This window comes from Glandiceps talaboti, chromosome 11 (genome assembly GCF_964340395.1).
Source record: "Glandiceps talaboti chromosome 11, keGlaTala1.1, whole genome shotgun sequence".
In the NCBI taxonomy this organism is placed as follows: Eukaryota; Metazoa; Hemichordata; class Enteropneusta; family Spengelidae; genus Glandiceps; species Glandiceps talaboti.
Genome location: NC_135559.1, coordinates 519,758 through 544,972, shown reverse-complemented (window position 1 = coordinate 544,972; position 25,215 = coordinate 519,758). Strand labels below are relative to the sequence as shown.

The 25,215-nt window shown below is 36.5% G+C and overlaps 3 protein-coding genes across 5 annotated transcripts; all 3 read right to left on the bottom strand.

Annotated features, from left to right (window-relative positions):
- Positions 1-939: 939 nt before the first annotated feature.
- LOC144442385 (mitochondrial fission 1 protein-like) lies at positions 940-6,459 on the bottom strand. The gene is made up of 4 exons (XM_078131719.1): positions 6,395-6,459; positions 5,255-5,464; positions 4,344-4,449; positions 940-3,873 (listed from the first exon to the last, which is right to left on the bottom strand). Exons 1-4 carry the CDS (start codon positions 6,437-6,439, stop codon positions 3,782-3,784), a joined length of 453 nt encoding a protein of 150 aa, XP_077987845.1. The 5' UTR covers positions 6,440-6,459; the 3' UTR covers positions 940-3,781.
- A 568-nt stretch (positions 6,460-7,027) lies between these two features.
- Positions 7,028-10,226, bottom strand: LOC144441884 (leukocyte elastase inhibitor-like). Of its 3 annotated transcripts, none has more exons than XM_078131129.1 (2): positions 10,081-10,226; positions 7,028-9,449 (listed from the first exon to the last, which is right to left on the bottom strand). In XM_078131129.1, the coding sequence occupies exon 2, from the start codon at positions 9,320-9,322 to the stop codon at positions 8,093-8,095; it is 1,230 nt and encodes a 409-aa protein (XP_077987255.1). In that variant the 5' UTR covers positions 9,323-9,449; positions 10,081-10,226; the 3' UTR covers positions 7,028-8,092. The 3 variants fall into 3 exon arrangements, with proteins under 3 accessions (XP_077987255.1, XP_077987256.1, XP_077987257.1); XM_078131130.1 differs by having other exon boundaries at positions 7,028-9,282; XM_078131131.1 differs by lacking the exon at positions 10,081-10,226 and adding an exon at positions 9,924-10,016 and having other exon boundaries at positions 7,028-9,282.
- Positions 10,227-12,644: 2,418 nt separating this feature from the next.
- On the bottom strand, positions 12,645-18,295 carry LOC144441969 (soma ferritin-like). Its single transcript, XM_078131236.1, has 3 exons — positions 18,006-18,295; positions 16,866-17,064; positions 12,645-14,738 (listed from the first exon to the last, which is right to left on the bottom strand). Exons 1-3 carry the CDS (start codon positions 18,195-18,197, stop codon positions 14,605-14,607), a joined length of 525 nt encoding a protein of 174 aa, XP_077987362.1. The 5' UTR covers positions 18,198-18,295; the 3' UTR covers positions 12,645-14,604.
- Positions 18,296-25,215: the final 6,920 nt, after the last annotated feature.

Genomic DNA, 25,215 nt, shown 5'->3' with positions numbered 1-25,215 from the left:
AGGATCTATGATTTCTCTTTGCTTTGCAAATGTGACATCTTTAAAATTGTTATTTTGTATTTTTGGTAATATTAGAATCATGAAATATGTTACACTCAGTGGTCAACTTGATGCACTGTGAAACTTGTATGTTATAATTTTGAGGATTGAGAAACCATGTGGGGAAGGTATATATAGCTATAACACTTAAAGAATATGTGGGGAAGGTATATATAGCTATAACACTTGAAGACACATGTGGGGAAGGTAGCTATAACACTTGAAGACACTCACACATTATTCAGTAGTCACATTATACTAGTATTTGTTGATTCTCTGAGAAGTACATGACACTTACTACATCTAACAATATTGGATTACATCTCAGAAAACAACTACATCCTACCTGGTACCCATTCATGTTGCTAGGAAAACATAAGCTAGAAACTGACTCTACTGTATAAACTTTTCAGTATAAAAAAACTCGCCATGTAACGATAATAATTTGTCTTTATCCTTTTTTAATTTCCATAAACATTAAATTAATACTTTTTTACAACAAAATTGATACAAAGTGGATACAATCCTTTTAAAGAAAACCCTTGCATTGTAAAAGTTTACAATAAATATCACCAAACATCAGCACCAAGATGAATCATATCTGTATTCTGTGTGTGTGTGTGTGTGTGTATGTGTGTGTGTATGTGTGATTATGTGTGTATGTGTGTATGTGTGTGTATGTGTATGTAGTGTGTGTGTATGTGTATGTATGTGTGTGTATGTGTATGTGTGTGTGTGTGCATGGTGTATGTGTGCATATGTCTGTGAATGTATGTACATTTGTATTATGCAGCATGTGTGTTTGTGCATGTGTGTGTATGTGTTGTGTGTATATATATATATATATATATATATATATATATATATATATATATATATATATATATATATATGTGTGTGTATGTATGTATGTGTGTTGTGTGTGTGCATATGTCTGTGAATGTGTGTACACTTGTATTACACAGCATGTGTTGTGTGTGTGTATGGGCATACACCTCAATTGAAATTAGGTTTTGACATGTTTTCAAAATACATGTGTTACTGTAACAACTAGAGTGTAGCCTGTAGGTGGCTCTACTCTGTAGTCCTACATCTCCATAGCATTATTATATCTAGTACATGTAGAAAACATACAAGTTTTATAGTTCATCTTAGTAGTGATATGTGATGATACATATATTTGGAGAAAAAATAATGTAATTTATAATAGTAACCAGGCAACAGCCAATAAACAGTTACATATATTACTAACAACTATTTGGCAAATAAACATGCAACACTTTTCGTATTAAAATATTTTGAAACCAAATTTCACAGATAACACTTCCGAATACATCTGCCTTATCTTTTCCTCAGTAATAACAATGAAATATCTGCTTTGATATGATCTTAATGTAGTATGTACCTCAGAGGTAACTGTTAAGAAAAGCCCATCCCAATCGTAATTAAAATCAAGAAAATAAAATCAGGGGTCAAAATGATCAAATAGAATCCAGAATGATATGAAATGAAACCATTTATTAAGAAGCCAAAAATGGCCATCAAATACTGGGAAACTAGCAGATTGGTAACATTTTAGAAAACAAGATTGTGTACCCCCTAACTTTCTGCAAAATAACTAGGAACAAGCTTTCCTATTGTAAATTTTGGATATTTTACTACCTTAAGTTTTTAGTAGAATTATTCCTTGAGATAGATTCTACTTTAAAACTATCTGAATACAAAGCACAACATATTAACACTATGAAATCTAATTTGGAATTCTTAATGCTAAGATAGCTAATTACAAAGCAATTAACTGTCTGCTGGATTTGTTTAGAAGGGATATAGGAAAGGTACAGTCCTAAAAAGTCATTCTATAAATGTGAATATAGTACATACTTATTGCCTAGTTATGTTGACACTAGTAGATGTCTTTTACCTCAAGGGCTGTTACAAATGTATGTAGCAAGTATTTCAGCCTCAGGGAAATAGTTGCTACATAACAGCCTGAGGGGTACGTAATACGACATCTAATAGTGCCTGAATAAGGCCAGGCAATAAGTGTTCTATAACAGCATGGGGTGTAATATGACATCTAATAGTGCCTGAATAAGGCCAGGCAATAAGTGTTCTATAACAGCACGAGGGGTAATATGACATCTAATAGTGCCTAAATAAGGCCAGGCAATAAGTGTTCTATAACAGCACGAGGGGTAATATAACATCTAATAGTGCCCGAATAAGGCCAGGCAATAAGTGTTCTATAACAGCATGGGGGTGTAATATGACATCTAATAGTGCCCGAATAAGGCCAGGCAATAAGTGTTCTATAACAAATATTCTTTCCAGAGTGAAAAAAACCACTGGTAGGACCAGTCTTGTGCTACTGTAATAGTGCCCTAGGGAAAATAGAAAACAACTATTGGCCTCTGTATGCAAATTGAGGTCACTAGTCTATGTCATGTGACACGGTCTAATCTAATCACTGAAGGCTGTATGAATACAAAGTGTTACAATATACTATAGGAATCCTTACAATGGTCATTTCTGTACCAATTGTGAACCATAATAATATACCGGTAACAGTGTTGTTTTCTAGAATAACAATAAATGAACACATTAAACATTATACACCAGTAATAGTACATGCTGTATGTGTGTGTTTACTCTGAGTGGAATAGGTCACTACTATTTGAGTGTCATTTTGCACATGTGGGTCACTGCACATCAGTTTTCTTTACTTAAAATCTCTGTATTAACCTCTTTGTTACAGATGACCTTAAACCTAGGCTGTAATAATGAGTGCATAGAAAATCAAAATATTTTACTACATAATCACAACTCCTTTTCTTCCAGGGTTCTGAAAGTTAGCAAGCTACTGAACATACAGGAAATTATGTAAATTTCACCACATTTTCCTCTCTTTTATCAGATTTGTAGAATACTGCACTGGTACAGTTTAAATGGGAGACTTCACTGCTCTCTCCCTCTCTTTCTCACTTTCTCTTACCAAGAATCTAAATCTTTACCCAAAACACTGATGTGTGAAAGATTGTACATTTTACTAGATTTCCTTCATATCTTATACAAGGGTTCTCAAATCTTTAAAACACCTCCTGTGACAGTGTAGATCTAAAGATGCTGATATGATTAATAGCAATAACCCTAGGGAGGGGTGTGTCATAACATGAAATGTGTCACAAATTATAAAATCTTGTTATAATTCCCATAAAAGAAATTTGCTGTACAGTAGTAATTTGTTGCCAAAGATCACTTGATTAATTATTTTTGTCATAAAATACGTCCTTTGCAGTACAATGAAAGACATTCATTACAGCCTGACAAAACAAATAATTATAAATTAAAAGTGTTCTGTTCCTATTTTAGTCACACTATCTGGTCAATACAATGAAATGCTATATATCATCACAGTCCATGTCTGAGATGAATATCACTCACTTTTCTTTCACAGAACATTTTTTGAGAATGTCTTTAATTTCAAACTTGCAAAACTATACAGCTTTGCTAAACTTGCATTTGTCTATATTATAATAATGACTCTGTCTTCAAAATCTTTACTTAATATGTTGAAATCCCCAATAACTAAAGCATAATCTACTTTCTACACATCATCTTGCATCAGATAGATAAAATGGTTGCCAGGCAATGGGATAAGACAGATTGGTTGGTAGGCAATGGGATCAGACAGATTAGTTGCTAGGCAATGGGATCAAGTAGAAGAGATTTGAGTGACATCTGATCACGACTTCTTGGCTAAAGCTACTCCAATACCAACCAGACTACCAATTGCTAAGGCTGCACCGCCAACGATGGCCATTCCCATCAATCCCTCTGGAGAAGCAAAAAAAATCACATTAATTTAAATGTGAGGGGTGGAGGTGGGGGTTGCTGCATAATTAAAAGGTACCTGTAGTAGTAAGTACTCTACTTACGGACACATACCTAACCAACACTTACTATTAGTAGAACTCTATTTAGGTATTTAGTATACTAAAAATACTAAAAATATGTATACTAAAAATAGTCAAGGAACCCTCTATTATGTTATCAACTGTAGTAAGATTAATTGAGGGCTTCCAACAAAATACACATTTCATGACTGACTTCAACTTTTCACTTGAAGTCAAACCTGTTGTGAACTAGATTAACAACAAGGGCAAAATGGAAATTGATTTGTTTTTTATTTCCTTAGGAGAGCAGACAAGATAATTGAATAACAAAAGGTTTTATAACTGCTACAAAGTAACTCAGTGTATGATATAACATATCAATATAATAAAAATAGTTCTAAATCCATTTACCTTTGTTCATTTTTCCTTTGATTAGTTTTTCTAGTTCTTTTGCTTGGTGATTCTTTGGTTCATTTTTCAGAATTGCTCTCACATAATTCAGTGCTTTGCTGTATTCCTGCAACAAAGAATACAAATTTGTAATACATTTTCTTTCAACTAAAATACATTGGCATAATAAATGTAATATCACGAGGTAATTGTCATAATTTAATATCAAGATTCATACAGAATGGCCAGCTGAGTGTTCGACTCACACATTTTGATATTTTTTATTTTGTTTATCTAAAATTAAATATTTCAGTCATGTTATTTTAATAAGTTTGCAAATAAAAGCGAAATCTTGTGTGGCCATGAAATTTAGCATAATTATGTGAACGGTGTTGGCAAAAATCAACTACACAGGTCATTTTTTTTTGTAACTTTCTGGTTGATATTGATTATTCATAAATAATTGATAAATGGCTGGACAAGTTCCAATAGTCTCCAAGCTGAGAACACTGGCAAACCCGGTCAGACAAACTGAGTGTGAAGTAGGTTGAAATATATGACAGAACACTCTGATAACATTCAAGTACCACTTCCCTTTACAAGTATGCAACCTAAGGGATGTTATAGTACATGTAGATTAAGACAGTTCCTGCAGTAATAGTTATGAGCTATCATGGCAATGACATGTGCCCTCGGTGACCAACTTTTTGACTGTACATCCAGGCTTTCGATGCGTGAGCCTCACTTTTGATCTCTGACGATAAAGATCATGTCTTTTCTGGAAACATCTGTTTTAACTCATTACTTACAGGCACTGTTTTTATGATATTTCACAATATCTCACCTTTTAGTCTGTATTTTCATATTTCTAGATAAAATAGATAATCTGAAATTAAAATGTACTTTTTGATAGATAAAATAATTAATCTCACCTTTAGTCTGTAGTTTCCTATAGCTAGATAAAACAGATAATCTCGCTGACTTTCATCGTCTCCTTTGATGTACAACTGTTCTAGTAGTGCCACACCTTTCTGCATATCTCGTAGATACCTACTACGAATCAAACACCATGCATATTCAAATGTTGTTTTAGAACTGACATCACCTTTAGCAGCCTCTTCATTGAAGAGTCTCTCAAATTTCTAGAAAAAGAAACAGATTGTGATATCAAATAGTTAAACTAATTGCACACAAAGTAATTATGGTTGCAACTGAATTGCAGCAAATAAATTCTATTTGGGTTCAATAGTAGTATTATCAGGGCTCCCAAACAAAATGTTGATACGATATATAAATTATGTGGTGATACAGTCCGCAATAGTATGGAGATGCAGATGATACTGCTATGATATGTTCCTTTATTCTAGTTTCATACAGTATCGTTATGATTTATACCTTTAGCAACCACAGTTGGCATCCAGACTATGTTCCTATGACAGAGTGATACTATGGTACTATTACATTAGTCTCATTTTGGACGTTGGGGAGATCTAAGTCTAAGTGGTCTGGTCAAGTTCTTTCATATGATATGTCAGCGAGTTATAATGATAGACTACACATGCATTTTTGAAAAACTTAAATATTTGGTTTATCATTTCTGAACTGCTATTAATGTTCATATTTGTGGCATAAAACTATACTGTATGGAAACAACAGTACAAAAACGAAACTGATAGCACATCGTGATCAATGCCATGTCATCAGACATCACTTTGTCCCAATCATGTTTCGTCATTTGTTTAATACCTACAAACCGCTTTTAATGCAAGAAGAGTCCAGTGAAGTGAATAAAACTGTTTCAACAAGAGAAATGTGTTCAAAAATTGGTTGGGTGCACTGTGGACGAGGTACGTGGGCATAGTCCTTTTCAGGTGGGAAATCCCAAGTCACTTCGCAAGTGATCCACTGATCGTGTTGATGAAGTCATGATGTGTTCCGGAAGTGCCCTTTCTGAAATTTAGCCACAACAACGTCATAAAACACAAACAATATTTGGTGACAGTTTCAATATTTCCTCTTGACAGACTTGGACAGCACGTTGTCAAATTTCGAACATAGAAAATTAAAGTTACCTTGAGATCCTCTGGGGAAACTACTTCTTCGACTACCGTCTCCATGTTGATTACTGGGGTCAAAGTGTCACGGCGCATGTGTCATCGCTGTATGATGACGTACTCTTATTCCGAACTTTGACCTCACGTGCAACGTCTGTGTCACATGTGCATTAGTCACACCTTTAGTGGTCTAGTCTGAGGTCACACTAAAATAATACATGAGTGTTTATTTTGAACAATAATACTACTCAAACACATATTTTGACTGAACTTTATATGAAAAATTGTTCTTCCGGAATATGTACGAGACAATTGTGACAATGTGAGCTATGATAGGACATTCATGTAACCACAGCAGGGACTCTGAGCCCAGGAACCACAGTGTTGCAAAATAAATAAATAAATTATAAATAAACACACAAATAAAATATGCATGGTAAATGAAATATCATTTTAAACTCATGGACTACTATACATGTACATATGTATACTCTAGTTCCTATATGACGTGACGGTGTTACGATTACTACGATCATCTGCACACACACACACACACACACACAATCCTTGACCACATACAACTAAACACTGGACTACCTCAATATAACATAATATACTTTATTGACTTACAAGTCACTGTATACAAAAAAAAATAGTTGATTGATACAATAGCACCCATCCATGACAAACCAATGGAAAACTTTCCTATTTCAGTCAATTTTGACTATTGGTTGGTTTGTTTGTTTGATTGTTTGTTTGTTTGTGTTTATAATATTTTCAAACAGACTACATTAACAGTATCTAAACCTCTGTTATAGGAATTTGAAATTGTCTTGAAATTTTCTATACTTTGACAGTACTACTAGTGCAGTGCCCATTTGTACATTTTATTTTGTACTTATTGTATCTTTATTTTAATAATTTCTCTACGTGAGATAATAAAGTTTTCTTGTATCTTGTATCTTGTAAATGCTTGCAACTTGTTATGTGAGTAGTAAAGTATTGTCAGTTTGTCTTTTTGAGATCCACTATTTCTGTGTTTGTACTTGATTTCTTTCATCTCAATCTTTTACACTTTGAGATGTACTCTGTGTTGCTGAATTAAAATAAAAAAATAATCTGATGATTACGTTGCCTGGTTAATTCAATTCTTGGTGTGCTGATCACAAAAACTTAAACTTGTAAAAGAAAGGATAATTCAAGTGAAAATAATGATTAAATGAAGCAACTTGCTAATCTAATCATCAGATTGATCTTATCTAATCATCAGATTAATCTAATCTAATCATCAGATTGGTAACATCAGTGATTAGCATATATACATTAGCACACCCAAGTACAGTGAGGATGAGATAAAAGACAGTTTGTCTGAAATAAAGTGTTGTTTGTCTCAACAGAAGTCTTACTTTACAGAACATAGCTACAGTTTGAACAGAAACTGAAATTTATCAAGTAAATACTTTTGTTGTAACAAACATTTACACATGAAGAAAAATGCTAAAGGAAGTAAATTCCTTGCAAACCAAACTTCTTGTTCATGTCAAAAAACAAGTAAATATAAAGTTAGGTATTTGCTCTATGGAATTATTGTAAACTAAATTTGAAACTTCAACACTAACATTGTAACAATGCCTATTTTGTCATTGGTCCTAACATTGAAATCACTATTCTTATTTTGTATGACCTTTCTGGAACTTATTTTGACAAGACATGCATTTACAGCTCATCCCTTCCATTGCCATTACTGGGAGGGTGACTATAACGGCCCATGAAGAGTATTGCATTGGTTCGGTTATCCCGAATTACGAAAATGAATGGGTGATTGGCAATAAATTGAGCGGGCATATCTAATGAGCGTTTACGCATCACTACTGCTGTTGCAGCTGCTGCCTCAGTGCCCTCCTCATTGACCTCAACGAATGCTTTATGTATGACCTTTGACACATAGAGTTCATTGTTACCATTGATTCCTGATAGGTCAGCTTTACCTGCATTAAACAGGTCACTCATTCCCATGGCAGCTAATTCTTTATTCATAATAAAGGCTTGCTCTAACTTGAACTTGGGAATAGATACTATTACCGTGGTGTTTGACATCATCTTTGGCCATGTATTTAAAACATCAGCATTTAATTTCGTCTCAACTTTCTGCAACCCATCTACTGCAGTTGGCAAAATCAAAACCATACTAAGGTGGCCACCTATGTATGGTAATTCAAGAATCTGACAACTGGAGTCCCTATCAAACCCAAAATTAAATTTCCCCTTTTGGTGCATCATAGACACTTCAACTTTATCCTCCTTGGTGATGAAGAAATCAGCTATTTTGGTTTCTTCTGTTTTGAACTTGCTGGCCCAATTCCCTTTGAAATAAATAGCATTAACAAGAACTAATGTGGTCAGTGGATCCAATGATCCTGACGCTATTAAGTCCTTAATTTTACCCTCCGTTTGTTCCTCCACCCATGTATTTATCAACAACCTGGCTTCTTCTGTTTTTTTGGCAAAGTCAACTGGTTTCAGCTGGGCACTGTAGTGTTTGGCTGTGGCATCAAGGAACTCTTGCAAGAAGGTGTAACTTTCTTGGCCAAAGAGACGATTGGCTGATTTGATTGTGTAGGGTCTGTCAGCACTGTACAACATAGAATTGAACTCTTGGAATGTTGTATGCAACTGTGCTTCTTCCATCTCGTTGAATCTCATCACGTTACTCATCTGCGTTGATGTATTTCCACGTGCTCCAAGATGTGTCATTGCTAATGCCGTCGATATGCTGATTGGTGAAAAGAAGACATTTTTGCCAAGTTTTCCATCTGTCAGAAACTTGTACATGTCCATTGCAAACTGTGAGTTTGCTTTAGACAGCTTAACAACATTCTGGAACCCCTGTGGTGTTGCCATGGTAACTGTAATTACAAGGAGAGCAAGGAAAATTGTAGTCACCATTATGTAGATGTTATGAAATCAGAGCAGCTGGAAGGTGTAACAGATGTTAACCAGGTGTGTGTGACTGGTACAGTATAACTGCCAATGAGGCGGCTGGGTCGGAGGTGACATGTGGTTTAAATGCTTCCTGAAATAAGAAATTTTACAATATATGAAGAACTGAAATTATTTTGACTTTCATATATGTTATCATAAATTACAAATTGTTGTTATTTTTTAAAAGTATACTGAATTATGAAATTGTATCTTAGTATGAAATGGAGAGGACATGCATGCAGGGTTGTTCATGCTGAAATGCTGACTTGATTTCACTGGGCTGCAGACACTGCTGTTTAGTTGCCTTTTTTTACTTCTAGATGGAACTATGAGATGTAACATCTCGTTTTCTAATACATGCATGAAATGTTAGGCAATAGATGTCAAATGTTTTAATGAGGGGTGTGGTTTATGCATTCCAACTGATATTGTGATAACATTAATAATGGTCAAAGGAAAAGAAACAAAAACTTAAAACTTATGCTGACGTGTCGTTTCCGGGTTAGACAGCGATGAGTACGTGAAGCTGAACGCTTTGTTACATACATTGTACATAGTTACGTACATAATTACAACAATGTTCACTTCTCCAGTCATATATTTGTCACTTATACTAGAACTAGACGAGACATCACAAACATGCACTGATGATGCACCGTGCAAATACATGTCACTTCCGTGTCCAAAACGTGCAAAAAAGAGCGACCCAATGTAATACTCACCAATATCAGGATTATGATAAGGATGACGACGGTCTGGCTCACTATATCAACAAACTTCCGCAATATCAGTTTTCCAATTTGGCCAACTGTGTTTTCCCAGCTTGCTCAACCATACAGCTAGCGATACGTAGTATAGATAGGCGTTGCTGATATGAAATGAAACTTAAACGAGCGCCCTCTACAAATTTCAGTTTAATGATTTGAGGGCGCTAGTCGTTCGATCAATAATGCCAAATGTTCTGGCGAGGTGAACTATTACGCGGATTCTCTGCGCGTATTGATGCCTTTACATTTATTTAGAATCCAGCTCCATATAAAACTTCTCTTTTTTTTAAAAAATTCTAACTCGTTTAAAAAATAATAGGCATACAAATCAAAACAAAAACAGTACATTCAAAGGGATGATGCCACAGGTACTCGAATCAATCTGTATGGTACGGGGTTTTTTTAAAATGTGTATAGTAAATAAGACTGATTTGAGTACCTGTGGGTGATGCCAATTTATCTTTGATATATCATGGATGGGTGGCTCGGTGACTGGATGGATGGATGGATTGACGGATGGATGGTGTGGTGGGGGGGGGGTGGATGGACGGACGGACGGACGGACGGATGGGTAGATGTATGGCCATAGATGGATGAATAACAATCAAATGATTATGTATTGTGTGCATGCCAGTCTGAACATACATACCTAGTGCCTTCTCTTTCATAAATATTCGCTACTCAGTATACTAAGCAAACGCAATATCGATAGAATTTAAACATTTAATGAGACTGTGGACATCTCATATCATAAATATACAAAGAAAGCAAATTACAGCAAACTATCACACGCTCTACAGGTAGTCGTTATTTTAGAAAAAAAAGTACATACTTTTCGGATTAAAATAAGTTTGCCAGAGTAACGTTCCGTTAACGTTTTGATTTTCGATCTGATTAATCAACGTGACGGTAATTCGTAGGGACTTATATCCTCCATATTGTTAGATCTTGTTGAAACTTCGTTTCAAAATATCTACATTTTTGATAATTTTGTCCCAACCCACGTGTTTTGGTCATTCATTGCTATAGCTATCTCCCCGGGAGCTATCTTTACTACAATATATTGACAAGGGAGACACGACGTATCATGCATATGTGTGATGTCTTGGCATCCGAAAGTCATACGCTTCCGATGAGCGAAGTAGGTCTCTCCGGTGGCGGCGGCGTCTTCGAGCTTCACGATTTTCAGATGAAACTTCGTTCACTATAACGTCGACTCCGCCAACATCTGTCATAAAAGTATTCCTCCTCTCACCGAGTATGGGATCCAGTAACTTGCTTATTATATTTTTGAGAAGACCCACTGTGAGGACGATCACCACAAGGACAAAGAAAATATTCTTCACGATCATTTCTGGCAGCGACAAGATGATTTGAACCAATTTTCCAAGACTGACACGGATAGCCCAACCAATGCCTCTTTTCACGCTGGATAAAGGTCCGGTGAATCTCTCCATGCCTGCCACCGATCGATGTTCTTAATTTCAGTTTCTAAAAGTGTCTGATAAACATGTGATTATCAAGCCTTCAAGTTGCAGTCAGAAGAGCAATATTCAGGATAGGAAGAGAGTTCGAAATCGCATCACTTTCACGCAGAATTCGAGGCTTCAATAACTCAAACTTACAGAATAGAAACTGTCATTCAATAAAGTAACCAACACAATAGTTATGACACTGAAACATTGAGATGTCATGTCCGTGCCCACTTCCACATCAGCTGTAGAAAACTATGTAGAAAACGATGTCGTCTCCATTTGTCACTCACACAATGGAGTTCTAGAATTATCATGAAATGGATCGTTCTTCACAATCATACTTCGACCAGTGGTGGCGCTGTACTATATGAAGCGTACAATAGACAGCGCCACCAACGTTTGAAGGGTTGTGGTAGTGAAGTCAGAATTCCACGTAGAACTATAGCAGTGAGATAAAATGTATCATTTTCGATACATGTGTGCTACCGGTTTCTGCATTTTGTTTATATAAGTCATGACAAAAAGTCCGATCGATTGTGGAAACATAGAAAACATAGCACTGCCTACAGCCTACTGATAGACTGTAATGAAATGTGTTACTTCATATAATGCAAAATTTGGAGTAAAATTACAAATGATTGAACTGGACAGAGTATTTACTCGTCTAACTATACTAGATATTATCCATAATTTAATACATTCAGAAACATACAATGCACAGGTTAGATGTGCACTAGTTGTCCAGAATCTGTCGGCAGGTTAGTTTCGATTACTCTTGCCGCTGGGGTCTCTCTCTCTCTACATCTCTCTACGAGACTCTCACCACTGGGGTCTCTCTCTACGAGACCTCCCAGACTCTCGCCGCTGGGGTCTCTCGCTACGAGACCTCCCCAAACAAGAGTCTGGGTAACTGAGACTACCAGCAGGTATGTGAAGGAAGAGAGCATCATTCTGGTGACAAGAAGAGTGAACGTCTGACAAATCCAGACATTTCTAACACTCAATAAAAAGTCATTGGAGTCGTATTTTCAAAGGTAGTGTGCTTTAATTTAACAACATTACATGAACCTTTGTAACTATTACATCATCATGACAAAACAACTCAGACAAAAAAGTGGATCTGGAGTTAAACCTGACTGAAATGACTTCACTCACAAGTTACATTTTGTACTTATGTTGCCATCGGTTCTATATGTCAAGGGCAGTAAGTGTACATGTGGATACAATCTATCTATAGACCCTCCAGACCCTCTGTTGGCATTGGTGGAGGGTCTATGATCTACCCGAGTTACCCAGTCCATTTACATGTACCTGGATTCCCTGCTAAAATGTGTTTTTGTATTGAATCTCATGGTTGATGGTCTGACATGAAGCAATGCAAATGTTGCAAGACTGCATGTCTTTTTCTAAAGTATCCGAACCTTAACAAATCATTGATTGCAGTCACCTGAGTGCATAAATTATGGGATATGAGGTACTAAACACACAAAACATAAATGCATGCTAACCACAGGGCATTTCATTTCCTGCAGAATAGTACAAAATACTATCTCAATACAAGAATAACTTCATGAAATGCACTGAATCATACCCTGTTGACTTTGTCAAAGTGTGAGTTTTATGATGACAAATAAATCAATAACTACTACATGTAACAAAATAAAATGTAATCAGATTATTCCCTACTTTCATCTTTGGTCATTTAATCAACATAAACATCACGACATGAAATGATTGGTGTCATGTAAGTTTTCCCTACAATAGAAGTAAATAACATATTATATTTGAGTGAAATGAAGTGGGTTACTTTGTTGAAATTAAAGACGAGACTGGACATAATCTTGTCATTATTTCAATCAGTCTGTGATCATGTGAAATTGGTCAGCTTATTAACATGTGACACCACACATTTGTCATCTGATGGACACATTACACAACAGGTATTGCCACTGTTACATTGCAGTTGGCTAACTCATGTGACACCATATGATAGTTATCTGACAGTCACATGACAACATGTGTTTGTGACTTTAATTTGCAGTCAGCTTAGTCATGTGAACACATGATAGTCATCTGACAGTCACATGACACTACATGTGTTTAAGACTTTACATTGCAGTCAGCTGAGTCACATGATGCCACACGATTGTCTTTAACATATTTCAGTAAAATAACAATATTATATTGTTGGTACATAGACCATAGAAAATGAGGTGCAGCAGTGAAGAAAGTGAAATATAACGTGCTTGAGCAAAGTGGCATATACAGAATAAATGTCCGGTGAAATTTGAACTTTTCAGACTGTTCTCCTTCCAAATTAAATGTAGCATATGATATGGTTATAACATTTAGAGTGGTATAAAGAGGTACAGAATATACACAAAATGGAAATCTTGTGCACTTGGACCAAGCTTTGGTTTACTAAGATAGACACAAAATAAAACAAAATTGTGCAACATATGTTGATACAACAGTGATAAGTTAATGAATGGATGTTAGTTTAATTATAGTCTCAGTACACAAGTAAGATGGCTCAATCAAAGATACTCCCATAAACTTGTAGTGCGCTGTTTTAGGACTTCCAATCTTTACACTATCTTGATCACAGGGTGATTAGATTTACACACGATAGGAACTACTATCACGGTATCACCGACTTGTGTAATCTACCACATCCAACAAGAATGGATTCAGTCTGCGTCTATCTTAGTAAACTGAAGCCCCAATTACCAGCGTGTGTGTATATACATGTATATAAATATAACAAATACATGTATATAATCTAAAGTTGAAGATAGTTCAAACTTTTTCAGATACCCGTGGTACTTTTCCTTCATTATCAAATATATATTCAAATAATTTCCATTATACAGACAAAATAATCATAGTTTCCATAATTCCGATCAACGACTCATAATTTCCAATAATTTCTTTCCATACTTTCAAAATCAAATATACTGAATGTAGCCGAAACCAACACTTCAAAGATTGAAGATACTTGCAGCTATTCTTTGGATAATTTTTCATCCAACTCCTTGTCAAATATATATTCACCCAGACCAGAACCAACACGTTTCAAATTACTAATCATGTCTGAGATTTCCTTCATGCTCTCCACTTGTTCAGTCAGAAAGTTACCTGTAATAACAAAACATACGTAATCAGAATGGCAACTGTGTAGTTCATTCCCCTTTCTTACAACTTGTGGATGACTCACAATAGAAAAGGGGTTCGGAAAACAATAGTAATAGAATTGACGATACAAGCAAGTAGTAGGATACACTGGGAACTCTGTTCTTTATATGCACGCACGTTCCAACTTGTAACTGTTACTTACATCACACAAGAATGAACGCGCGTTCCAACTTGTAACTGAAACTTACATCACACAAGAAATTTTTATTTGAACGTCTGCCTTATCATCGGGCTGCATGCTGATTGGTTGATTATGTATGATGTATGACTATATAATGAGTTCATCAGAAAGGGCAACAATGTTAACAACAACAACAACAACAACGTATAACACAAAATATGAATCAATAAATGTAATTCACGACACAACTCTTAGCCCCTAAGATTTTGAAGTGGGTTGGACAATGGTACATGTATTATTATGTATGTATGGACTACTACTTCATGCAATCACATGGTTATTCAACCAAATCAAATTTTGTCTCAGCTGTTCCATACACACTTATGTGATGGTGAAGTTAGAAAAGTCACAAAAATGACATTAGACACCAAGATATGACATCTGTATCAAGCTATCAGCTATCACTCAAAGGCTGGCCAAAGTGTGAGAGACTGCAAGATATGACATTTGTATCAAGCTATCAACTATCACTCAAAGGCTGGCCAAAGTGTGAGAGACTGCAAGATATGACATTTGTATCAAGCTATCAGCTATCACTCAGAGGCTGGCCAAAGTGTGAGAGACTGCAAGATATGACATTTGTATCAAGCAATCAACTATCACTCAGAGGCTGGCCAAAGTGTGAGAGACTGCAAGATATGACATTTGTATCAAGCTATCAGCTAGCACTCAGAGGCTGGCCAAAGTGTGAGAGACTGCAAGATATGACATTTGTATCAAGCTATCAACTATCACTCAGAGGCTGGCCAAAGTGTGAGAGACTGCAAGATATGACATTTGTATCAAGCTATCAGCTATCACTCAGAGGCTGGCCAAAGTGTGAGAGACTGCAAGATATGACATTTGTATCAAGCAATCAACTATCACTCAGAGGCTGGCCAAAGTGTGAGAGACTGCAAGATATGACATTTGTATCAAGCTATCAGCTAGCACTCAGAGGCTGGCCAAAGTGTGAGAGACTGCAAGATATGTCATTTGTATCAAGCAATCAACTATCACTCAGAGGATGGCCAAAGTGTGAGAGACTGCAAGATATGACATTTGTATCAAGCTATCCACTATCACTCAGAGGATGGCCAAAGTGTGAGAGACTGCAAGATATGACATTTGTATCAAGCTATCCACTATCACTCAGAGGCTGGCCAAAGTGTGAGAGACTGCAAGATATGACATTTGTATCAAGCAATCAACTATCACTCAGAGGATGGCCAAAGTGTGAGAGACTGCAAGATATGACATTTGTATCAAGCTATCAAGCTATCACTCAGAGGCTGGCCAAAGTGTGAGAGACTGCAAGATATGACATTTGTATCAAGCTATCAACTATCACTCAGAGGCTGGCCAAAGTGTGAGAGACTGCAAGATATGACATTTGTATCAAGCAATCAACTATCACTCAGAGGCTGGCCAAAGTGTGAGAGACTGCAAGATATGACATTTGTATCAAGCTATCAAACTATCACTCAAAGGCTGGCCAAAGTGTGAGGGACTGCAAGATATGACATTTGTATCAAGCTATCAAGCTATCACTCAAAGGCTGGCCAAAGTGTGAGAGACTGCAAGATATGACATTTGTATCAAGCAATCAACTATCACTCAGAGGCTGGCCAAAGTGTGAGAAACTGCAAGATATGACATTTGTATCAAGCAATCAACTATCACTCAGAGGCTGGCCAAAGTGTGAGAGACTGCAAGATATGACATTTGTATCAAGCTATCAAGCTATCACTCAGAGGCTGGCCAAAGTGTGAGGGTGCCCTAACATAGTGTGCATTACAGACTGGTACTGGGTACAGCCATACAAGCAGGGTGAGAGACAAGACATTTTGATTGCTTTTAGAACAATCTTTTTTAAGACATTGAATTAAGAGTGTAAAAAAATGTCATACCTTCGATAAAATCTGACATTTGGGCATCATTGTTTTTGTCACTGGTAGCATGCAAAGCTATCAATGATTGGTTGACGGTTTTCTCCAATTCCAGAGCAGCCTCCATTGCAGTTAATGCATTACTCCATTCAGCTTGATTTGGTGCTTTGATGTCATGCAGTACAATTCTACCACCTCTTTGGTTTTGAAATTTCATCAGCTGCAACAACAAAAATCAAAGATAGCATTTGTTTAGTGTAACCAGGTTTTTAGTGGGGGCATGAGGGGGGGGGTCTTCTAGGATTAACAATTACTTGATCCCAATATCAATTAATCCATAAGATTCACCCCTCCATGAATACCAATACAGTAGATGCCTTATTTTATTACAAGTTCAAAACCAAAATTTAAATAATAGAAAAAGTTCACAGTTCACAAAATAAAATACTAAAGGTTACATATCAAAATTATTAAATTTGTTATCACATTTTGGAAATGTCTTGTTCCTTTTAGAAATAAAATACTCAAATGCTTTAAGAGCTCTAATAGTTACAATCAATAAATTAAAAGAAGGGAGACCCCATTTTAATAGCCTACAATCATAAATAGTTTTGTTTGGTGTGGGTTTTTTTTTTGCAATAATAATCAAATAGATAACAGTAATGAAAAATTAGGATCTCCTAGAATAATTTGTTTTACTGTAAAGTTCTGTGGGGCCTCACAGAAAAATGAAGCTAATCAAAATGGTTTGAATGCTGTCACTCTCTACAAACAAATGTACTAAATTTTCCTCTGGCTCTGTTCTCTCACAGAATGTACACAAACTACAATTTTATTTATTTGAGTACATGTAACAAAACCCTGGGGAGTTAATAATGGTACAAAACATAAAAGGAAAATACTAACAAAACTAATAACCTATCTCAAAGAAGCATTACATAACATAGTAAAACTAATGAATTACAAAAGCTATTCAATGTAAAGAAAGAGTAAAACAGTGTATGGCAGTAGTAATATAATGTACATTGTAATTGAAATCCTAATTTCAATTCATCCGATCCCATTAAGTTCGCCCATTCCCCCCCCCCTCCCCATTGAATACCAGTACAGTCGATCCTGCTACATGACATTTATAACAATGTATATCAATGTTATAGCTACCTTTTCAGCGTGTCCTCTCTCTTCATCGGATGAATGTTTAAAAAACTTGTGCATGCCGGGCAAAGCAACATCATCCCTGTCAAAGTGAAAGGCCATAGCTTGGTACACATACGAAGCGTGTAGTTCAAGGTTTATCTGCTTGTTAATGGAACTTTCACATTCTTCGTGGTAATTTTGGCGACACACAGACATCTTTGTTATGATGTAATGGCAATGAACCTGATTAATAGGTAGCAAAAAAGCAAGCTAGCCGATGAAAGCACAGGAGTATTAGCTGCGATGTTTACGACAAAGCAATATGGTGGTAATAAAGGGCATTGTGGGTAAGTGCGCCATCACGCGATGAAGAATGCGTATTGTGGCAGCCCTTCGTATTCCCTTTGTCACATCATGCATATAACTTTATAAGTACAAAGCAAGTGTCCGTCTAACCTTGTCTACTATACTAGTTATTGTATTACTTCAATGTCATCAATTTATAAATGTCAAAGGCTTTGCATTCAGGACATAAAAAATTGTTGTCAGTTGACACAATTGTCCAGAAGTTTATAATTATGAGAGTTCTTTTCTGAGATGAGGGAAGTGTGTCTGTGATCAGCGTATGTGAAGTCACGGAGACAAGATTATCAATTTCCCCGTGTAAACACCAACATCTGTAATTTTTGTCATGGTTATAAAACATCGATGTATTAATAGATATATTGTTATGGTTACAAAATACAAATGCTAATATACATATTGCCATGGTTACAAAATACATGTTATTAATTGACATATCGTCATGGTGATAAAATTGATCATACTATCAATTGACATAAAAATGCACAAATAGATTACTTCACAAACGAAATGAGGACGATTTGACATAGCAACGGCCATAGCAACGGCCATAGGCTGTGTTTCTATAGTACTGTAGTTCTGTATTTATGATCTATAGTAAGATTTCATTTGTTGGAGAACACTAAATATAAAATAGACACTAGTTAGCGACAATACAAAACGATGCTTTATTAGGGAAGGGGGGGGGGGTAATATTTTTATCCCAAACTGTAACGTCATTGCACCTATTATATTGTTAGTCTACCATATTACAATTTTCTGCCAAACGAATATTCACAATTTCAAAAAACTTTCAAAAATAGATGAATTATATAACCACGGCAGCTTACAACTGTGTCTTGTTTAACACAGAAAAAAAAACCCGACTTGCATAGCAAAGCATTCATATTTATTCTTTGTAAGATATATGTCACATCATTCACCCCATCGGTCTGTTCCTTCCACTGCTAGCTGATAGGGTGACACAACACACTAACTAGTGAAAGATCTATGAATGTTATAATTCATTCCGACGCCCTCATCGGTCTGTTCCTTCCACTGCTAGCTGATAGGGTAACACAACACTTCGTATCTGACCTGTCAAAGATGTACGAATGTCAGAATTCTCAGAGGACAGTTCTATGAGACATTTTCTTCATACTTAAATGCGTTTAACATAAGCACATACTACTGTAACTTGAAACAGAACTTAAGATGATTGGGATATTGAAAGAATGAATTGAACATAAATCTGCTCCATCCGTGGATGAGTCGAGGGAACTTAGTGAAATCACACTGAATGGACGCTATTAAAAGTCCCTTGAATTCATGGGGTTTTTCAAAATGAAAACTATGAAGCAATCTTCTATTTTATTACTTTTTTATTTCATATAATAATGCAAACATATTTTCAGTAAGTATTACCAGTAGTGACATTTGTCGTGTATGATCACAGTACAAATTTCATTGCAATATGTCAGTCTAATTAACCTTTGTCCTTGGCAACGTTAACGTGTGTACAAATTCATAACAAGTGGTTCCATGGTCACCTCAGGATACGACCTAACTATTGGTTGTTAGGTGTGACAACAGTACAAGTTCAAACGAACAATCTGATTGGAGTAACTAATGGCAGAGATCAACGAGTTGAGTGTCATGTTTGGCAACCATTTAAAATCACAACATTTGATACGGTATCCTAGAATACGACCTAGCAGTTGCTAAGTTTAATGACATTTCATTGCGTGGTATACAGGTTCAAATGAACAATCCAATTGCTGTTACTATTGGCAACGTTTGATCTTGACGATCTGTACATTTACAAGATCCAAATGACACGGTTAAACATATCTGCTATGTTGTAGGGTGAACTGAATATACTACCATGATAGTAGTCTAGCTAACGAACACACAATATATATACCAAGTGGATAGCATAGATGATACTTGCTCGCCGAAAGGCTTCGTCAAATACTAGTAAAAAATGTTCGTCCTATATCAACATTTTAAACAAAGACAAAATAAGGTGTTGGTACATATTTTTTAAATAGATCATTCATATTTTTAAACACTGCGTATCAGAAAGGACAGTTTTACAAAAATAATTGAATTTATCATAAAAATAGTCATCTATATTGTACACTTTAATCAATTTTCTCATTTCCTGGACATATATGAACAATAAAGATACATTCAAGAAATGATGTGTAATTGCGACAATCTTATAAAAATTCAAGTAATATGATAACGAAATGGGTCAAAGGTCATACAACAATACGAAGTTGTTACTGCAAATTGATCAATACTGAGAATTACGTCACGGTTCGTGAGGCATCACTACTCATCAGTAGAAATTTCAAAGACGGTTAATACTGGGATTGAGATACTCCAAAATCTCCAACTTTTTATTTAGTCTTTAGTAATTACGACTGCACGCGAATAATCCGGCTAAGAATTTTGAAACGGTCACATGTTTGATTCCTATAATAAGCTACTAGTGTACCAATTACTACATATATACGTTCATGGAGTAGGCAGTTCAAGACAAGTGTTTAGATGTTTGTGATTTCTTTTTCGTGGGTTTGCTTGCGTGTTCTTTAGCTTCCCTTGACGAACAATTTTACATGTTATATTTCGCTGAGATTACCGTAAAAGTTGTGTCCTTCCAACTTCTGTAGGTAGACAGTTATTAGTCGTAATTCAGACTATTTGAGCTCCATCTTTACATATATCTGTATTTCTTTACGCTGCCATTACCTTTGTCAGCGATGATGAAGCTTCCATCTCCGGTTGGTGCAATTCCCTGTGGGTTGTCCAGGGCATTATCTGGACTGTCGATTCGCGTTACGAATGTTCCCTCCACCGTGTACACCATAACTCGGTTACTGGCATCACAGACTAATACGTGGCCCGAACGATCTCTTGCCACACCTGTCGGCTTGTTGAGCTTCCCACGCCCGTGACCACTTGTCGTTATCACGCGTAAAAAGTAACCATTTCTAGTGTAAGCAACAACTCTATCGTTGTCACTGTCGGACACATATATATTACCAATTCGATCGACAGCTACAAACATTGGTTTCTTGAGTTGTCGGCTTGGACTCTCGGCAGTCCCGTCGATCTTCATCAGCAGATCATCGTCATGATCGAACACCAATACACAAGCCGTCTCGCTGTCTGCCACTATGATATTGTTGTGGTTGTCAACCGCTACACCACAAGGATTTTTGAGTTGATCGTTCTCAATCTTATCAATATCATGTCCTTCCGTGTCCACGATTCGAATGCACTTCTCATCTTGGTCGGACATCACTAGGTCACCATCCTGGTTGATAGCTATGTCGAAAGGAATGAAGCTAAGATCTATTTCATCATGATACTCAAAGTCAACGTCAAAGATGACGACTTTCTTTCTCTTGGGATCAGTCACGTATATTTTGTTATTATCAAAGTCTACAGCAACACCGGTTGGTTCATCAACTTTATCATTTATTTCATATTCAGGTTCGTTGTCATCTACGTTGATTATCAATGGACTGTCACGTATATGTCGACCAGACAATTTCACCGACAATTTGTGTTCACCTGAGATCTGTGGTCGGAAGTCACAGGTATAGGTGCCACTTCTAGTACCTCTGGGACGACATGGTATGATTATATCATCCGGGTCACGCAGGTCAACCCGAAATGCATGAACATCGTGCCTTTCAATTTTCTGGTCACCACCAAAACTTACCATGGCCACAGAGGTTTTCTGTCCACAGATGATTTCTTTAGGTTGGATGATTGTTGGTGGGATGTAGCTGTTTGTTTTCACATCACCAATTGCAGCGATCAGTTCATAGAAGTTGTTCAATTTTGACTTGTCGGTAACAAACTTCAAGGACGGTTCTTGACGATTTATTGGGGATTCTGCCTCCATTTTTTCTCCAATTAAGAAGTTCATTCTTGTAGCTACCTGGCCCATCATTCCAACCACTTCAGGGTCACCATAACTTCTTAGAGTCTCCTTGGACATGTTATTTGCCTTCTCCAACTTGTGGATAGAATCATCTATCTTACTTTTCTTTTCATCGAGATCCTCTCCTTTTAGTTTGCTTGCCACTTCCAGCTTGATTTCCATACGTCTCCTTTGGTGGTGCAGAGTTCGAGACAGATGATCAAAGACCCGTTCCAGATTTCTTTGTGCGCTGGATTGGTCGCGTTTCAGGGTTCCCTTTCCTTCTTCCAGACGATGCTCATATTTCTGTACCGAATCCATTTTATTTTTGATAGTTTTGTCGAGTATTCTGAGTCTGTCTTGGTAGAACTTCTTAGCTATTTTGAGATCAACGACATCATGTCCACGGTCCAGCTCGTGTCCGTTCTTAGCACAGCTAGTACATACTGCGATTTTGCATTTCCTGCAAAATTTTTTCTTCTCCTTCTTATGCCTCCTACATACATCCATCCTTGTATATTTCAGGAACAAATCTTTATCTTGTTTGATGTCGTCAATGGGTACAAGTGTGTGTTGCTTCACCTTCAGGACTCGTTTGTGAGCGTTAGTTCCACACTCAAAACACAGAAACTGGCGACACTCTATACACCAGCTTTCAGCCGGAGAACGATCAGTGCAGTTAGGGCATATAACGTTGTCAACTCCAGCGGCCTGCAACTTTCTTTGAGCCAGAACATTCTTTGGCAATCCATCCATACCATTTGCGTTAACCTCGAATTCTTCATAACAAGCTGGGCAGTTGTATTTCTTTTTGTGTGACCCCACACCGTACGCCCTGTCTAAGCAACCACGACAAACTGTATGTAAACAAGGTAACAATCGTGGATCAGTAAAATCTTCCTCACATACCGGACACTTTCCATCATCCTCCCATTCTGCCGACAAATCCAGATGATCGTTTTCAGACGATTCGGACATATTGTGCTTTCCGAGTTACAATAGCAGGGCTAACTAAGTAGTTCTCACGGTGAACTCACATGTTTGTTTGGTATGTTAGTTCCACAGGCGTCGCTAAGCAATCTCCCATGCTACACGACTATTCCGGGGGTGTAACATGCTTTGGTGACATCAAATATGTTTTGAAACATTTATTAAAGTGAGAGGTCAGCAGCATTGAAATTAGGGTAAGCTTGTATGTTATGACTATCTAGAATGTTTAATCATATTAGTCTTAACGGGTCGTTTTAATTCCTTTCACTCTCAGGCTGTAAAAAACACGAGTAAGCACATATGAGCACAACCCCGTGTATGTATTTTTTATGATAGAGACCTTTAGACTGGTGGTTGGTGGTTGGTAAAAACAAGTGACAAATGGATTATATAGAATGATGGTTGTCATCGACCAGCTTGGTTAAATAGTTAAAGGTCACTTCAGGTCAAATGTATCCGGGTTTTTAACGAGGGCAGAAATGATTAGCGACTAAAGGGTATTAGTGTATCTTGACCAAACATATCGAGATTTCTTAACTCTGCTTCGTTATCGTTGACACAGACAGACAAACAGATACATACATACATACATACATACATACATACATACATACATACACACACACACACACACACACACACACACACACATACATACATACATACATACATACATACATACATACATACATACATACATACATACATACATACATACACACATACATACACACACACATACATACAGTGGTAGACGTGACCAGACAAGGATCTTAGGCAGGGGGAGATGAACAGAAAGAGAGAGAATAAGATGAAAGAGAGACGACCTAATTGAAACTTGTTTGTGTGCATCATTATAAAATTGTGTAACACTAACACAGTCTAATATAACATTATTATACGTTGGGTGAATGTTAGTGACGGGATATAAGTGAGTCTTTTCATATATAGATGCATTTGTAGTATATCAATAAGTTAGTCATTGAAAATACGTTTGTGATGAGTGTGTGTAAGACAGTGAGTAAATCAGTAGGTGCGTTAGTGAGTGTGAGAGTATACCTAGTAAATAAATAAACAAACGCGTGTGTGCAGACACGGTTTTATACGGTGAGTTGGCAAACGTCTTCGTTAGGGCGTGAGAGGACAAGAAATTGGGTGAACTGGTTTATCAAATAATTAAATATATGCAAAATAAACACTATTATTTGTGATTTTAAGAACATTTCCAATTAAAAATTAACAATACAGGATATATTACCAACAAGAAATTATTTCAGCTAATCCAACCATTCGTTTTACATGTGTGTTCAAATTTAGCTAGCGAAGTTACATATTATGCATCTTGGTTTATCAGCTGGTTTGTTCCATCAATGCAGGAATGCAGAGACTGAAACGGGAGTAAATAACGCATTTACTTAGGGGCGTTTTCACATTTGGCGTTAAGCCAAATGTTACTTTATATATTTTTTTTAACTCAGAACAGATTTTGTGTAAAAGCAATGGTTCAGAGGTGAGACAAGATAAATCATTATGATAGTATGATGATGTCTACAGACTCTAACACTTGGAACATTCGGCTGTCAATCATCGGACTCACAAAAGTTGTTAATATTTAGGTATTCCTTTATTCATGACACGATTACTAATTGTTACACATCATACTGACAGTGTGTGTGTGTGTGTGTGTGTGTGTGTGTGTGTGTGTGTGTGTGTGTGTGGATGGATTCATACCAATAGTCATGTGTTTTATCAAATGGAGTAAACATATTTTGGTTGGAAAATTATTTTATTCTAGTATGTAATATACAAAATATGTGACGCTCCTTGGCAACAAATTACAGTGTTAGGCTTTTATGATTAAACAAAGGATTACTTTGATCACAAATCCTGGTCTTACTACATTCTGCAGGTATGTCCACCTGTTTTACTTGCGCAGGACTCAAATGTTGTGACTATGAAAAA